General features: G+C 38.4%; 1 protein-coding gene across 1 annotated transcript in view; it reads right to left on the reverse strand.

Moving 5' to 3' along the window:
* Positions 1-19,258, reverse strand: part of NDFIP2 (Nedd4 family interacting protein 2) — a 56,488-nt gene that overhangs the window by 22,357 nt on the left and 14,873 nt on the right. The window contains exons 2-4 of the mRNA XM_028526518.2: positions 9,139-9,304; positions 3,845-3,978; positions 2,108-2,201 (exon numbers count right to left, since the gene is read on the reverse strand). Coding sequence (XP_028382319.1) covers positions 2,108-2,201; positions 3,845-3,978; positions 9,139-9,304 — 394 coding nt within the window. The remainder of the gene's footprint in view (positions 1-2,107; positions 2,202-3,844; positions 3,979-9,138; positions 9,305-19,258) is intronic.

The following is a 19,258-nucleotide window of genomic DNA, read 5'->3' on the forward strand; positions in this document are numbered from 1 at the left end:
AGGGACAGAAATGTAGATATTGAAACAGAGAAAGCAAGAATTAAACCTACAAAAGGTTTTAACTAAAATATTAAAATTGATATTCACTGCAGTTTTACTTGTCCAATATATATAACAAGAAGTGCTTAAGTTATAAACCACATTAAAGAAAATCCATTTCTGAACCTTAGGAACACACACCAGAACAGAATCGAGGTAACACCTGCTGGTTTAAGATGCATGGAAAGCTGAGCATTATAGGAAGCTGCAATTTGTACAACAGCCACTAGATGGCAGTGAACACAAATAAATCTATGCTCACTAAACCAAAGAAACTCAAGCTCTGGCCAACAGTCCACCAGAAAAAAAAATATGTAAGGAAATAATGATTTAAAATTATTTATAATTTTACTCTTATATTAGTGCAATATTTATAGACTATGAAATAGTCTAGAATTCAGTCAAAATTTAGTATAAGTCAGATAATTTACATTAAATTTATTAACCGTAAACTTATGTTCACATTAATTAATACGCCACCACTGGCCAAAAATAAAGCTAATCAAATGTCTAGTTTATCATGCATCTGCAACACTGTGACATCAGTGAACTGTTTTCAAATCTAAAACCATGAATTAAAGAGAAGACGGTAGGGTTCAGTGAACTACGGAAATGGAGAAATGACGAAGCTCTGAGTCAGACAATTAGATGGTGTCAGATAACATGTGTTCATTCCTAAGAAACAGGTGTTTATACTACACACAAATTTACAGTCTTTCTTTTCTAATTAAGGAATCAGTGTTTACATGACTCTTTTAATCAAAATATGTGGGAAGTGTGCTATCAATATAAAGGGTTATCAGCTGAACTAAAATTAAGGCAAATATATTTACATTAAAGCAAGGTTCAGTATACTAACAGTAAAATACAGTAGTTATTTGGAGCCAGAGTGTTCATTCGTTTCCTTTACATAGTATCTAACATCGTATTTAACTAGACACTATAACAAAAATATGAGATTTAAATATCACATCACATTAGCTGGCGCCAACATGAATATAATTTAATAAATTTGAAAAAAAAAATCTAACTACCCACTCATTCACCCACTCACCTCTGAGAGGTTACCTACTTCTATTCTTCAGAAGATAAAATAAAACAAAGGAAGAAACCATTTCAAAATGGAAGAAGCAGTCAGTGATTTTCTAGACTCAAAAGTAACTCAATTCAAAAAGAATGCATTTCCCATTTTTAAAGTTGAATGTGGTACTTTAAATAAGTAAACTATTCCTCGGTTTTATTATCAAAATAAGTCATAAATTAAAATGAATTAAATTAGCATTCTATCAAAGAATGTATGAAAACTCGATCATTTAACTAAGGGCAGAAATTAACCATATCATAAACTAATAAATTCACTTACATGAATGAATATTAAGTTTCCAAAACAGATTTTAGCAATTTAAAAGCTTGAGTTTCACAATGTTATTTACTGGGTTTACAATGCGCCAATTAGGAACTGAAACAACAAAGACTGTAACACAGCTTTCACTCAAATATCTTATGTCTACTTTACAAGTCAAATATTAAATTAAGAATTCAGCAAGAGGTTACAAAATGTAACTGGTTTCTGGGCTTCTGAATACTCACCATTCCCTCCAAATAAGACATACACTGTCACACTTAGTGTCTCAAATCACACTGTTCTAGCTGCCCAAAATACTTGCTTTCCAACCTCTCTTCTGCTTTAAAGACATTCAAATGAAAGTCCTCTGCCTCAAAAGCAGAATTTATAGTTTCATTCTATATGCTCCTACAATACTGAATAAACCTGTAGCATTTATCATACAAAACCATATTTACCTTAAACATACTTATATTTCTCCATACAATCAGCATCTAGCATGATGACTATAATACTTTGTTATCTGATAAGTATTTAATGAATTCCAGGATTTGTACTGTAACATATGATCACACTTAGCTAGCTAGGATCAGGAACAATTTACATTTTTAAACAAGGAAGACACATGCTAACAATATTTGCCTTTCTTCACTGTCTGTTGTAATACACACAGCCAACATATGCAAATACATACAGATAGTTTGGAAAGGAAAGCTCACTCACTGAAAAATGCCAGCATGAAGATCCCATCATTACCCACTCTGAGCTGGTCTGCATCACTGAAGTCATCTCTTGGTGGACACTCTTCCTCCTGAATCTGTAAAACATATGACATTAGAACAGCTCACTAAATTACATCTTTATTACCTTAAATATCAAGATAAGAATTTAAATAAAATCTAGTATCCTCAATTTGTTGTATAGTCAAAATACAATAATGTGTACAAATGTGTAGGGAGTGTTAATTTTTAAGGGGCACCCTTGAAAAGAGTAACTTCAAAGGTAAAATACAAAAAAGATAAAAGGTGAATAATACTGAATTAATGAAAATGATATCAAGAAAAGCAGATGTGACAATTGTTGCATTAGTGTCAACTGAAAAACAGGAACGTTCATAATCAATGGCGGCAATATTTATCAAACATAAAAATGGGCCCACGCCCTTTGACTCGGCAATTCCAGCTCTCCAAATACACTGTACAGATATATGAGGTCTGTCCTGAAAGTATCCACCCACGTAATATGAAAAATAGACATTTATTGAAGAAGGTATAAGATACAAGAAATACTGTACACGGGACAATGGCATCTCAGTAGCCTTTCAAAGTACACACCTTGGGACCTCACACAGTCCTCTGAACATCTCTTCCACTGTTCAAAATACTTTGCAAAATTCTTTGTTGGAATCGCCATCAGCTGTGACGCTATATTTTCCTGAATCTCATCGAGGATCTGAAATCTCTTCCTTTTCAAAGGTGATTTTAGTTTTGGGAAAAACGAGAAATTGTAGGGCACCAAATCTGAGCTATAGGGCAGCTGAGTGACCTGGGTGATTTGATGTGTCGCCAAGAACCTTGGCACGAGATGTGATGCATGATTGGGCACCCTGTCATGATGAAGCTGCCCATCACCAGTTGCCCACAGGCATGGCTGTTTTTGTTGTACTGCATCTCTGCACTCTTTGCATGGTCCCTGAAAGCCTTCTCAATCATCTGAATAGTCTCCATGGAAGAATGTTCAAGCTTAACGCAAAATCTGATGCAGGTTCATTGCTCTACTTGCTCAGTCATTTTGAATGTGACGGCCACACAGTACACAGGCTCACTTCACAGTGCCTACTGCCCCCACTGACTAGCACAGTGAAGTCATCCTTGTTCACACATGTGCATTCCAATCCTCTCTCCTTGGCTGCCAGGTTACATGGATGTCACACAAACCATTCTCATTATATTACCAATGGCTGGACTTTTTCCAGGCAGACCTCATATATACATACTCAAATATTTTTCATTGGAATATTAAAAATGAGTTCATTTTCATAAATCTATGTGATTATCCCATAATTATACATCCAATCCTATACATGAAAAAGAGACAAAAGTAGAAAAATAATGTCTCCAAGTCTGGTCACTTACTTTACTGTGAGAACAGATTCAGAAAATCGGCCTCAGCTCACCCAGAAGAGATTCATTTACAGGTGGATACATGGCCTCACATCATTTTCATCATACTTAGCTTTATGTGCTTCACAGATGTTTGTTTGTTTGTTTTAACAAAAATAAAGGCAAGACCCTTCACCAACAGAAACACCGTAACTTGCTTCATTGCGAGACCGGCTTCACTGCAATGGCCTGGCACAGAACCTGCAGCGTCTCCAAGGTCTGACTACGTTCAAGTGCCACTCGGACCTTTTCTTTTTTTGTATCTGAATACCCTCAAAAGGAAGTAGAATTTTCTTACTCTTTGAGATGTTTCTGCTGCTGCAGCTGCCATTGCGGCAGCTTTTGCTTTCTCAGCTTCATCATAGGTAGGAAGAGAGGTAGCAACACTGTAGGGAGGTGGCACAGGATAAAACTCACTGTAAACTTCTGTATCTGAAGAAAACGAATTAAAATAGGATAACCATTAAAAGGGAACTATTTGGTATCATTTTTATAGCCAAAAGTATAACTTAATGATTTACAACAGGCCAGTAAAGACTATGACTGCTTTTGTTTCCTATGTTATAAGGAATGTAACATAGAAATTACTACTGCAATCATATATATAATTTTAGTCCTATATTACAAAGAAAAAGGACTGATAAATATTATCTAAAGGCTGATACATAAAATAAGCATCTTAAAAATAAGATTTTGGAAAGGAGTGCAAGACAAGAGGTAAACAACAGTGTTATCCTCAAATAATTCAATTTACTTGCCCATAATCTCAAGACAAAAAAGTAGATACATCAGAAATAATAAACACATATAGTACTAACCATTTAACTTGCCACTTCTTATGTACATTAATGTTGGCAACTTGTAGGTTCAAAAAGTTAAGTGATTTTGCCTGTACTACACAACCAATGAGTGGCGGAACTCTGGGGATTACCTGACCAAATACTTTGCTCATATAAGAGGTTAATTTTTCTACATATAAGAGGTTAATTGTGTACACGTCAGTTTTCGTAACTGTCCTAATCTCATCATCAAACTCAGTACTTCTCTTTGCTAAAAGATTGATGTTTAAGTCTTGTTTACTCTTGTCTCTTTCTCCTCCCATTTTTCCCATACTGACCTATTTCTTTTTATGAATAATCCCTCTGATTCTTAAATTTTTTTAAACTATGATCTCCACATACATAATAATAGTAAGTAGAGACTGCTTATATTTATTAAAAAAACAGTTACTATTTACTGCCAATGTAAGTAGTGTAAGTAAAATGACACAGGTCAGTCAGCTGACCAGACTTAGGCCAGAATGGCTGACATGAAAACACAAGCACATTCTAAAAATAGCACATACCACAATGTCTGATACTACTTCTGTGTTTTCTTCTATTATAACTACAGTGTTACACTTTCTGCATTGGTTCATAATATTCTCTGTCTTTATCAGAATTTCTTGAATTTACGAAACGACAACACATTTTTCATTAGCAAAATTTTTCCTATTGTGTTTTATGTACATAGGTTTTAAAATAAGTTTTTTAAATGTTATTTAAAAGAGCAATGAATCTGCAGTTAGGTCATTTCTAATCTAATAAGCAAAAGTAGTAGTAACAATATAATACTGAATGTTATCTACCAAAAGGCACAAGAATCCTAAATGCTTAGAAAAGACTAATTATTAGGATGTAAAAACACAACAAATAGCTAAGTAAATAAATTTCTTTAGTTCCAAAGACTACAGTAGGAGCAAAATTTAAATGAAAATAATAGTTATGAATTTTATGGCAGTAACGCTAAAATGATTTTTGAAACTGGAACAAAGGACCCATTATCCAAGGATATTAGAGTTTTATATTAACAACAGATACATAAGTTTTTGAAAAGTCTTAACATCAAAGATAAAAAAAATATTCCCACCAGTAATAATGAAAGGTGGGAAGAAACATTAAACTACAATAGCTTAAATTTTCACTTGTTAATTTTACCTATTTTTCTTCTATCTTTTAGGCAGTGGTTTTCGACCAGAGGATTTAAAGTCTGGGGAGCTCCAGCCCCACCTCCTCTTCTTAGATTACGTCATCTCAAGCAAATCAGTTAAACACCATGAAGTTCCACTTCCTAATCAATAAAACTGCCTCAGCAAGGATATTACTTTCTAGAATGGGATGAAACAGACGGGTATTCTAGAGGACCTGAGAACTATGAAGTGTTGTACAGATGTCACCTGCCACTGATACTGCTCTGAGATGTATGAAACCAGCCATTAAGTGACCTATCGAAGAGCACAATCTCCTCAGAAAACGGGCACTCCCCATGCTTATGACAGAACAACAATGAGGGGACCAAGGTGGTGGTGGAGTAGGTTGAAGCTACACTAATCTCTTCCTAAGACCAAACTGGAATTACAAATAAATTATAGGAAAAAAATCATCCTGAATAACCAACTTAAGACTAGCTTGAAAGAGGCCATCTGACCAAGAAACTTATGGAAGAAGCCATGTCACATTGAGACTGGCAGGAAGTGCGGAGGCACGAGAGGGCTGGCTGGGCTCCCACGGGAACAGCTAAACTTATGGGGAGATATTTCAGCAGCCACAGGGGTTCCCCCTGAGAAGTGTGGGATCTAAATGCCACGCCAGGTTCCCCAGCCTGGAGCACCAGGAAAGGTGTCCACGTAACATCTGGCTGTGAAAAGCAGCAGAGTTTCTGTTCACCAGGGAGAGATGACTAGAGAATCAGATACTGTCATGAAGGACCAACACACAAAATTTCATTTGCACCCATTTACCCTGGGCTTCAGTTAAGGGAGGGCAGAGTGGACAAGAGACACATGAGAGTCTGGGCCTGGTAGCTCTGGGGAGAGGTCTGAAGAGTCAGTCAGCTACCAAGATCCTTGTGCTGAATCATAACCCACATGGCATTATGCTAAGTGAAATAAGCCAGCCAGAGAAAGACAAATACAATATTATTTCACTCATATGTGGAATCTAATGAACAAACTGAATGAACAAGCAAAATAAGGACAGATGCGTGGATAGAGAGCAGGCTGACAGCTCTAGAGGTGGGACTGACAGTGGTGGTTCAAGCAAAAAAGCAAAAGAACCCTGGCTGGTGTGGCTCAGTGTATTGACCGCTAGCCTGAAAACCAAAGGGTTGCCGGTTCGATTCCCAGTCAGAGCACATGCCTGGGTAGTGGGCCAGGTCCCCAGTAGAAGGTGTACAAGAGGCAACCCCACGTTGATGTTTCTCCTCCTCTCTCCCTCCTTTTCCCTCTCTCTAAAAATAAATCTTTAAAAAAAGAAAAAAGAAAACTCATGGACATGGACAACAGTGTGGTGATTATGGGGGGAAGCAGTGGAAGGAGGGGATAGAGGAAGAAGAGGGTATAAGGGGAATAAACAGTAATAGGAAAAATACCAAATAAATAAATAAATAGAGAATGACTCAGACGCTGAAAAAAATTATACCAGTAGTTTTCACTAAACGGAGATCCAAAATTCTAGAACTACTCAGGTCTTGTACTCCATTATAGTTATAAATGGCCTTTCAGCACAGTTGTAGAAAATAATGCAGTAATCAGAGAAGATTCTAAGAATAACGGAGCATCAAGGTACTAGGCTTCACTTGTTCTACAGTTAGAATTTACTTAACACTACAAATGTCATGCTACATTACCAAAACTCTTCCAGTTAATAGAAAAATGAGAAGCTTCTCAATTCATTTTATGTTGCTTCTATAATATGAAAACCAAAATCATACATACAGTACATAAGGTAAGTTACAGATCCCACTAACAAAGCTGCAAAAACATTAAATAAAACTTTAAGAAATCTATATCCAGAAGAAACTAGAATATGAAGACAGAAAGAATTTACTCCAGGAATACAGAGATAGATTAAAGAAGAAATCCATTAATAACATACTTCATTACATCAAAAATGGAAGGAGAGTAAGTCTAACTTTATGATAAGGTACCAAAGAGATGATTCCAAGGCTTCCGACCTGCTGCAGACACTCACTGAAATAGGGAAGACTATCCAGGGAAAATCTGGGTGCTGGAGGACAGGGCACTAGGCAGGTGCGGTGGTTTTAAACACTAGCCTATCATTTGAAACTCCTCCACACAGAGATGGAGACATTTCTCCATAGTCTTAAATAATGAATAAATTTAGTGGCTCACTGCTAACAAGCCAAATGTGGCAAATGTGCCACTGTGACTTTTGAGGCAATGTCATAAAAGGTGATTTAGCTTCCATCTGGCTGTGTCTCAGAATACTTGTTCTTGGAACCCAGCTTCCATCCTGTGAGGAAGCCCAGGTACAAGAAAGAGGCTGGTACAGGGGAAGGGGAGAGAGCCTCATCGGAGGCCCTAGGCGAAGCCCTCGTCAACCATCAATCATGTGAACAGGAAAGCCTGCAGGATACCTCCAAGCCCAGTCACCATCAGATGAAAATCACATGGGACCCTGAGAGAAAACTGCATAGAGCCCAGTCTACCCCCAAAACCATGAGCATTAATAATAATAAATGACTGTTATTTTACTCCAGTAACTCTGAGGTGTTTTGGTACACAGCGTAGCAATGGTAGTCACAACAAAGAGATTGCAATTTCACTTTTAGTATCTTCCATCATTCATACACATCAAGTATTAATAGATTTTTTTAAAATGTAGGACAGCAAATTCACTGTATTATATACTCTGGAAACTTGTAAAATAATGAAGAAGAGCTAGCCCATAATGAATTTTAGAAAGCACCAATCTGACTGTTAAATCTTATAGCCAAACAAATAAAACTGATATAAATCAACATAAAAACTGCATCAAACTGGGCGCTGAACAAGCACATTAATCAAATAATATTATATACAAACAGGAGTAAGCCTTCATTAATCTAATTAGTGAAAACACCTTCATGGAGATGATCTTCACTAATTACACGAAAAAGCAAACAAATGTGGTGTAAAAAATACTGGGTCTTTTACATATCCCATGTGGTCTAGATAAAATCTGGACAAGCAAAAGTGATAACCAGAGAAAGCTGGCATGACTTTGAGAAAGGTAGATGACACTAACCATAGAGTAAGAGATCAGAAAGATGATACACTGTGATGGCAGTTTTTTACATTAAACTGTTTTTCAATAACTGATTTTTAAAATATTTCATAATAAGCATATAAAATATTTAGAGGTTATTTACAATAGTGTACAAGATCATATGTGAAACACTGTAATGATTACATTAGTGTTGCTGGGGAAAAATGTGAACTATGGCCCGAGAAATAGATGAGGGTAGCTCTTTGGAATGACTGAAGGATAAGATGAGCAAGCAGCAAGCAGCAATCACTGCCTTGTGTCCAACAATGATTACCATGTGCATGGGATAATATCACATTCACATCCTATAGCTCTGTTAACACATACCACATGCTCACACTCACCATGAACACCACCTTATTTTATGACTATGTAAGTAGACACACACACACACACACATATGTATGTATGTGTGTATGCACACGAAACCATACTGGAAAATCAAAGGAACAAAAAATCTGCACTATTAAAAACACTGTTAGTTGTTTCATAATAAACACAGTACCTGAAGTTGTAGGTACTTCCACAGTAATACTGCTGTAAGGTGGCGGAGAGGAGTCTGTTTCGAGTACTAACGCTGCAGGAACAGTCCGCATGGTCTGTGGTGTTGGAGCTGAAGCTGATGGTTGCTCCACTGCAGGTGATTCTGAATTATCCTCTTCATTGTGAAGCTAAGAGAACAAAGGATACAAGAAATTTTAATGTGATTCTATTTTTTTTAAATTTACACTCATTTTTAAAGATTGTTTCAGGCAAAGGATCATTTTTTAGTTGTAAAGAAAGTAAAGTAGCATTTAAAAAGATGAACAAACATTTTTAAAGAGATCTAATCAGTCACTAAGAACTGTAGAATTCTTATTTTCTTTACAAAATAAAATTCAGATTAATAATTTATAAAGAAAAAATATTCATGATTACAACAGATTCCAATTAATTCAATCCCAAGTAGATACTGTCCACCATACATCAATCCCCGTCTATTACAAAGAAAAGTCGAACCCTAACAATACAGCCACAGCACCAAGTCAGCACAGCACGAGTGCCCTGGTGTCACAAAGCATCTCCCGTATTTCCCACTACAAGGTACCCAGGAGAAGTCCTGATTTAGTCATCTATAATGATACTTTTAGGAGGAAAATGTTAGATGAACAAGAAAAGACAAATAAAAGTAGCATACAAAGAGACACTAAGCAGTAGCAACTAAAACAAGTAACAGTAAAGGTGTCAAAAGAGTAAACAACTTTTCCAAACTACTGTGAATGCTGCAAATGCAGATGTATTATGCTAAAGAGAAATATCCTGTATCACAAAACAGCTCTCCTCTAGTTCCTTGTAAGTTAAACTCCTTAGTACATAAATGTGCTCCCCAGAAGCACCTGCTCATTTTTAAAGCCTGCCATGATTTATTCAAATAACTAAAATAATTACAGATACTTTTGCAAATGATCTCAGAAACAAAGCTCTGGAACTAGTACAACATACCAATTTATTTCAACTGCTCTACCTAAACCTTCAGTTTCATTTTTACAAAATTACAATTTATAGCGAACATCTGATATATGCAAACAGTAAAACCCAGTAACTAAGTCAACAGTCTCTAGCACTATAGCACAGAGCTTCCATATTCACTTTTGCATCCACTCGAAAGTATTTTTTCTCTCCATTCGATATTACTTTGTATTAATTTTGGTTAGACAATCACCTTACAAAGTACTTCCCCCAGTATTTCCAGTACCCCCCCAGGCACCATACACAGAGATTACAACATTATTGACTCTACTCCCTATGCAGTACTTTACATCCCCGTGACCGTTTTATAACTCCCAATCTGTACTACCAATCTACCCCTTCTCCGTTTTTGCCTAGCCCCTAACCTCCACCCCACCCCTCTGACAAACATCAGTCTGTTCTCTGTATCTGAGTCTGTTTCTGTTTTGTTTTGCATTTATATTGTTCTTTAGGTTCCACATATAAGTGAAATCATATGGTACTTGTTCTTCTCTGACTGACATTTCACTAAGCATAATGCCCTCTAGGTCCATCTGTGCTATTACAAATGCTAAGTTTCACTCTTTTTCAACAAGGCCTCAGTTCCCTTCAAAGTAGGCACTTTGGGACCTCACATACTTCTCCCAATCATCAGCAGCTGCCCTGTTGCATTTTCCTGAATCTCTTTAATGGTCTGAAATCGCTTCCCTGTCAAAGGTAATTTTACGCCCTGGCTGGCGTAGCTCAGTGGATTGAGCGCGGGCTGCAAACCAAAGCGTCGCAGGTTCGATTCCCAGTCAGGGTACATGCATGGGTTGCAGGCCATTACCCCCAGCAACCGCACACTGATGTTTCTCTCTCTCTCTTTCTCCCTCCCTTCCCTCTCTAAAGATAAATAAATAAAATCTAAAAAAAAAAAAGGTGATTTTAATTTGGGGAAAAGTCAGAAGTCACATGGTGCCAACTCTAGGCCGTAGGGGGGCTGAGTCACCTGGGTTATTTGATGTTTCATCTGACACAAACTGTACGAGATGTGATGCATGAGCAGGCATGTTTCATGATGAAGTTGCCAATCACCAGTTGTCCATAGCTACAGCCTTCTAGAATCATCCGAATAGTTTCCATGGAGGAATGTTAAAGCTTAATGCAAAATTTGATGCAGATTTATTGCTCTGCTCACTCAGTCATCTTGAATGTGAGAGCCACACATTACACATGCTCACTCAACAGCATCTACCCCACCCCACGACTAGTACAGTGAAGCTGTCATTGTTCACACATGCACATTCCAGTCCACTCTCCTTGGCTGCCAGATTATATCAATGTCATGCAAACCATTCTTGTTATATTAACAATGGCTGGATCTTTCTGGACACACCTTTGTATATGGTCTCTGACTAATCCCTTCACTTCGACTATATTTAATGCCAAAGGACATAACTGGGAAGAAAAGTTATATTTGCAAAGAGATCTATTTAAGCTCAACAAAAGAACTTTTTAAATTTTTAAATTAGAACTTTGTCATTATTAGAGCACTAGTTTGTGTGGGATGGGGCAACAAATACTTTAGGAAGACCCCAGATGATTATCTAGCAAGGCTGGTGTATAACTAGGATGACCACACACCTGTTTATCTCAGGACAGTCCCACTTCACACCTACTGCTGCAGGGCCCCACTGAAAGTAACATTCTCTCCACCCCTTTCATTCTCAAAAGCAGGAGTCCCCAACTCCTGGGCATGGACTGGGGCCACACAGCAGGAGGTGAGTGGGGCAGGAGGTGAGTGGGGCAAGCGAGCAAAGCTTCATCTGTATTTCCAGGAGCTCCCCGTTGCTCGTATTACCGCCTGAGCTCTTCCTCCTGTCGGATCAGCATTGGCATTAGATTCTCATAGGAGTGCAAACCCTACTTTGAACGGCGCAGGCAAGAGATCTAGGTTGTGTGTTCCTTATGACAATCTAATGCTGATGATCTTACGTGGAGCTGAGGCAGTGATGCTGGCGCTGGGGAGCAGCTGCAAATGTAGATTATCATTAGCAGAGAGGTCAGACTGAACAGAGACCATAATAAATCAACTGCTTGCAGACTCATAAAGTTAGTGGCGAGTGACAATTAAGCTTCATCTGGTGGCAGGCTTTATAGTGGCAAGTGAGTTGATGTACTTAAACTGTATCGCTGCATCTGGTGGCAGACTTTAAGTCAGAATCTGACACCTATTTTAGTCCGCACGTATCCTGCCCATTATTTTATTTATCACTTCTGCCTGCACCTCTTTGCTGCATTGCATACTTGTCTCAGTCACTGTTTTGGTGAGCCCACATAACCCTAGCCAGCCAAAAGGAGTAAAAAACAAATGTCACTAAAGTGCTTCTTTGCGAAGGGGGAAAGACCCAATGATGAGACACCAGAAGACTCTAAGACTACCACAAAAAGAAAGATGTATTTAAAAGAAAATACTAAGAATTCTACTTAAATTGCAGGATCATTGCAACAGGTAATTCACATTCTCCAAGCACGCTATGTATAATATGTGGCAACCAGCTCTCCATCAAAGCCATGAAACTGCTTTACCACATGGAGACCAAGCACCCTGCAATTAAAAAAAAAAGCCTTTGTGCTTTAAAAAAAAAACAAAAACAAAAACAAAAAAACCTCGAACATGAAGAACAGAAGCAATTACTGAAGGCCACCATTGTATCAACTGTGTCTGCACTGAGAGCATCAGTGGCGAGCCACATCGCTGAAGCTAAGCAGCCCTATACTATTGGTCAAGAGTTGATCCTGCCTCATGCTAAGGCCACTTGTGAACTTTTAGAACAGGCTACAGTTCAAAAGGAGGAACATGTTCCTCTTTCAGCTCACACAGTAGCTAGATGAACTGATGAAATAGCAGAGGATATTGAGGCACAATTGTCAGAGAGGATTAATGAGTCACTGTGTGGTGTACGCAATCCAGGATGACGAGTCTACTGATGTTGACAGCAGGGCAACAATGCTTGTTTTTGTGCGCTGTGTTTTTCAAGAGGATGTCCATGAGGATATGTTAGGTGCGCTTTTTTGCCAACCAACACCACAGCTGCAGAGCTATTCAAGTCTTTGAATGATTACATATCAGGAAAGCTGAACAGGTCATTTTGCATCAGTATATGCATGAAGACAGCAGCTGCCATGACTAGACGACTTTCTGGTTTGACTACTCAAGTCAAAGAGGTTGTTCCTGAATGTGAGTCTACCCACTGTCATTCATACAGAAGCGCTGGCTAGCTGAAAACGTCACCTGAACTTAACAATGTTTCTCAGGATGTGATTAAAATTATCAACCATGTTAAAGTACATGCCCTTAACTCACCTTTGTTCACTTAGTTCTGTGAGGGGACGGACGCAGAGCACACAAATTTTACACAGAGAAGTGAGATGGCTTTCTAAAGGTAGATCACTGGACAGTTTCTGAGTTACGAGAGCCACTCCAGAGATTTCTATCAGAAAAAGTCACCACTGGCAGCACATTTCAGTGACATAAAATGGGTCGCACGACTTGGTTATTTGTGTGACACAGTCAACCTGCTCAATGAACTAAGTCACTTCAGGGGAGAATGAAAACTGTGTTCCAGTCAGAAGATAAAGTGGCTGCATTCAAAGCCAAACTGGAATTATGGGGGTGACAAATGAACACTGGGATTTCTGACATGTTTCAAACATCAACAGACATTCCGAAAGAGACTGAGCCAGGGCCTTCTTTCCCAGCTGGTGCATGATCACCTGTCTCAGCTTTGAAAAGAGTTTGAGCATTACTCCCCAACCACAAAAGACCCCCAAACTTGAAAGGAATGGATCCATGACTCATTCCTTACCGTGAATAAGCCAGGTGAACGGACTCTGTACTAGAAGACGAACTGCTTGAGATCTCATATGATGGTGGCCTTAAAAATATGTTTGAGACAACTTCAAATCTCCATACATTCTGGATTAAAGTCAAGGCGGAATATCCTAAGATTACCACAAAAACACTGAAAAACCTGCTTCCATTCCCAATGTCCTATCTTTGCAACACATTTGCTGCAGGGACAGCAACCAAAACCAAGTTATGGAGTACAGTGGACATAAGCAGCACACTTCCGGAGTCAGATACTTTCTCAATGCCTGAATGCTATGCGGTAGGAAAGGACAGGGACGTGCTGCAAGGACAGAGGAAAAGATGAAAGAGACTCCCATCAGTCAAATCTGGAATGACCTGAGCCTCAAAATAAACAATGATGATGTAAGATTATAATCAATAGAATAAAATAAAAACCCATGAGTTCCTGATATAAATAAATAAACTGGAGGCGAAGGAAAGTTCTTCCATATAGAATTCCAAATAATGTAGAACAAATGACAGAATTAGAAAATCACCATTTGACATGCATCCACCATAGTTATAACTCTATTAGGCAATAATAACCAATGGATTCTAAAACCACTGGGTAAAAGTATATTTTTTAATCCTAACCTGAGGATATGTTTTTTATTGATTTTTAGAGAGAGAGGAAGGAGGGGAGAATGAGAGAGAAACATCCATCAGTTGCCTCCTACATGTGCCCCAGCAGGCCTTTTGGCGAATGGGACAATGCTCCAACCAGTGCAGTCGCCTGGCCAGGGCAAAAGTATAAATTTTTTTTAAAGAACATTTGTGGGGTACTACAAAGTAACTGACTCGAACCTGTCCAAAACATTAATGTCATAAAAGACAAAAAAAGATTAAAGAACTGTTCCAAATTAAAAGAAAATAAGATACCGCACTGACCGGCTGTGGCTCAGTGGGCTGGCTGTCGTCCCACGAACCAGGTTCCCAGTGCAACTCCAGTCAGGGGACATGCCTGGGTTTCCGGCCAGGTCCTCAGTTGGGGGTGTGTGAAAGGCAACTGATCGATGTTTCTTGAGCACATCAGTGTTTCTCTCCCCCTCTTTTTCTCCCCTACCCGGCCCCTTTTTCCTCTCTTTAAAAATAAATAAAATCTTAAAAAAAAAAAAAAAACTAAGATACTAAGAGAGATGATAATTAAGCACAATATCTAATTATGAACTAGATTCTGCTCTTAAAAGGGAGGGTTCTTTATTATAAAAGGCGTAAGTAGAGAAAGTGATGAAATATGTTTGCACTTTACAATGTTTCCGTGTTATTTACTTTGATAATTGCACTGTACTTTGAGAGAATGCCTGTTTTTAGAAAACATACACTGAAATATTTAGCTGCAAAGGGATAGCATGTCTGCCACTTACTTTCAGATGTTTCAGAAAAAATAAAGTGTGACCTTGGCCAGGTGGCTCAGTTGGCTGTAGCGCCGCCCTGTACACTCCAGGGTTTGATTCCTCATCAGGGCACATACCTAAGTTATGAGTTCGATGCTGGGTCGGGGCTCATGCAGGAGGCAACCAACTGATGTTTCTTTCTCACATCCGTGTGTGTGTGTGTGTGTTTGTCTCTGCACCCCCTTCCTCTCTAAAATTAATAAAGCATATCCTCAGGTGAGGATAAAAATGTTTTAATATATATGTAGTATGTATGCATGTATATATACTATATATATACTATATATATATAGTATATGTGGAGAGAGAGAATGAATCACAAAGCAAATGTGATAAAATGTCAACATTTAAGGAAACTGGGTGAATGCTATATAGGAATTCTTTACTATTTTCCCCACACTTTTCTATAAGTCTAAAATTATTTTAAAGTAAAGTTAAAGCAAAAATAAAACATATGGTAAGGAAATAGAAAAATATATTGTATAAAAACAGATAACTGAAAACGCTACAATCCAGCTTCTAACAAGTTCTACTCTATTGCTAAGTGGAACCCGACCTGATCATTAAAAACCTCTACATCTTCGGTCACTTTCCAAATTGATTTTTCCACTTTTAATCAAAATCCAGTCTTCCTTGGATGGCACACTCCACTCCACAAAGGCCTCTCAAACAAGAATGTTAATCCTCGCACAAAGCCCCCCTTATCTGGCAACAAGAAAACAGGGAAAATTTTCTTGAAGTTGCTGATTCTAGATCAAGAGCCTCTCTTAAGTTCACACTGTCCACCCAGCCTGCCAGACCCTGTCTCATCCTGATCTGATCGGTATCTGCAGGGTTCAAACAATCCCCAGTGAAGAAGACTTACAAGCCAGCTCCATACCCCCAGTATGACCTCCTCTACCTTAAATCCTACTATATGTAATTCAAGATGAAGAAAACCAACTTAACACCTCAACTGTAAGACAGGAAGAAGTAATAATACCCAGAGTTGAATGGTCCAGTAACTACATCAGTTCTTCCCTGACCTGATCTAGAACTGCTTCTACCAGAAAATATTGTATTTCTACACCTTACTTCCAGGTCACAATCTCCTGGCTTTTATCTTTCTCACTCCCTTGCTTGCATTATGTCTATTCTTTGGGCCCTCCATTTGCTGCCACCTGGTTACTTTCTAGCCAAGGTAGCCTAGACTATTAAGTGAAAAACTTGCATGACACTCACCCTCCATTTCCGAGTTGCCACATCTGCCCCACGGAGACCCAATGAGAGACAAATCTACCATCTCCTGGTAGAAGGAGGAAAACACGTCCATAACTGTGTAGACTGGTGCCAGTACAAATTTAGTTTCCGATCCCGGCCGGGCTGTCAGAGCCAGTCACCACAATGGCAGGTGTTTTGGCTCCACCGCTCTCCTATTCGCCACTTCCAACCATGAAACTCTTTTCCTACTTCACAGAGGAAAACAGGTTTTCAAGCAAAAATTCCTCCAACTTATCTCCCCCTACATCTCTAAATTTATCATTATGGCATCCAGCCTAACTTAAAGTCTTTGCTCCTAAATGCCAGACAACTGTACAGAGAAGATCCTGCTTCCCAAAGAATCCTTTTTCCTTTAAATAACATCTCTCCTTTTTCTCCACTAACTTCTCTCTACCCACACATATACTCTATTCACGCCATACTTAAAAAAAGAAAAAACCTGCCCCCCAGCTGAAATAAAAAACTTTTTCAGTACTTTTCGACCTATTTCCATCTTCCCTCTTTCCTTCAGTGACAAACATCCTAAGAGAAAAACATATACCATCATTCTGTGCACTTCCAATGCTCATTTCCTCCCTAATCCATTACCATCTGGCTTTCACTTCGACAGCTCTTGCTAAGAACACTGACCTTCTTAATTGTTAAACCCCAAAACCTTTACTCAGTCCTCACTCTACCAAAAATCGTTAATACATTTAACACAGTTGAGTGTGTTCTAGCTGGTTTTTCCTTAGCTTCCAGAGAACTATTCCCCCCTTCTTCTCCTCCTACCTTTGACTATTCACTCTGTTCCTTTTATAGGGGCCCTGGATTTTCTTCTGCCAACTTCACTCTTACCTAAAACTGAATCTGGAGACTGCCTCCAACACACAGACCAGAGAGAACTAAATGGAGTATAATTGGTTTCATTTGCAAGGGCATAAGCCAACTAACTCCATATAATATTGTGTAAGTTACAATTACAAGCATTCATTTGTCATCTAAAAAATCAGTATCGTGAACTGTCTTGTTTCATTATTTTAGGCGATCAAGTAGTTGTTATACATGACTAGAAAAGAAGGTAATTTGATGCCAGAAGATCTAATTTAAGATATAGATGTACCACCTCCTAGCTACATAACCTTGACTGGGTCTTGGAGCCTGATCTTGCTGTGATGCATTCATTTTCATTCACTCAGTCAGTTATCTGTCACTCAACCAACTTTACTAAACCACTAATATGTTGTAGCTACTATATTCAGTGCAGGAAATAAGATACAAATCCCAACCCATCAAGCCCTAGAACTTCAAGCTTCTAACAACTAGGAGCTCAGAGGCAAGGGCTGCAGCATGGGGAATAAAGGAAAGGAAAGTTTACACATTCTATTATAGGTAAACCAGGGAGCCAAGAAGGACCAGGCCTGAAATAACACCTTTCTTCGAAGAAAAGTTTGCTCTGCCCTCAGCAAAAAGAGATACTAAGAACAGAATCCCCAAGCAAAACTAAATACAGTAGTATCAATTCCCAGGACACTCTGTTGTTGATGATTCATCCAGGAAGCAGAGCAAATGCCAAGATGCCATTGCAGGCAACAGTTGAAGGGCTCATCCATCAAATTGTTATAAGCCAAAACAAGCCCTCAAAAGTTGGCTGATAAACATGTACACATAAGCTGAGTAAGTTCATGATACCAGAAGCCAAATACACAAACACACATTCTCTCTGTTTCTCTCAAAAAGTTAGCAATCACAAGCCCATATATATTTATTCCTGTATAAATAATACTTATTTCTTTATTCCTGTATAAATGGTACTAATTCTCATATTACAATGACCACTATAATGCAACATTTCTAAAGGTACTAGTCAATACAAAAACAATGTTACACCAAGGTTTTCCATAAAACTTGACAGGGCTGGCATTTTCCAATAAAAATTTACACACATAAATTCCATTGCTGCATTGATTTGCACCAGAAGTAAATATGCACAAGACAAAAAAAAAAAAAAAATACAACCTGCACCTCTGAAGAAACCACAGCAAAAATAGTATGCAAAGAGAAGCTGAGTAAGTAGTTTTCTATGGAATTCAAATTCCAATTGTCAGCACACATAATAAAACAAATTTAGCCCTGCCTGGTGTGGCTTAGTGGATGGAGTGCCCGCCTGAAAACAGAAAGGTCGCTGGTTCAATTCCCACTCAGGGCACATGCCTGGGTTGTGGGGCCAGGTCCCCAGTTGTGGACGTGCAAGAGACAACCAATCAACATTTCTCTTTCTCCCTTTCTCCCTCACTTCCCCTCTCTCTAGAAAAAAAGATAAAATAAAATAAAGAAATTTACCAAGTAGTTTTACAGGAGGAAAAAACCTGGCAATCTAAGTTTTTAACTTCACATTTTGAGAGACAATTTTACTTTAAAGAGAAACCTTTGTTTAGCATACGTAAAACACTGAAAATGACATGGAAGTATTTCATTATACATTAATTTTTAACAAGGGCAATGAAAAAAGCACTATGTAGGATTATGTACAGATAAATGGAAAAAAACAAAATACTGGCACAAATATTTCTGAGCCTATTCAATCACTAACACTGGGCTAAGAATCA

The sequence above is a fragment of the Phyllostomus discolor genome, chromosome 11, assembly GCF_004126475.2.
Source record: "Phyllostomus discolor isolate MPI-MPIP mPhyDis1 chromosome 11, mPhyDis1.pri.v3, whole genome shotgun sequence".
In the NCBI taxonomy this organism is placed as follows: Eukaryota; Metazoa; Chordata; class Mammalia; order Chiroptera; family Phyllostomidae; genus Phyllostomus; species Phyllostomus discolor.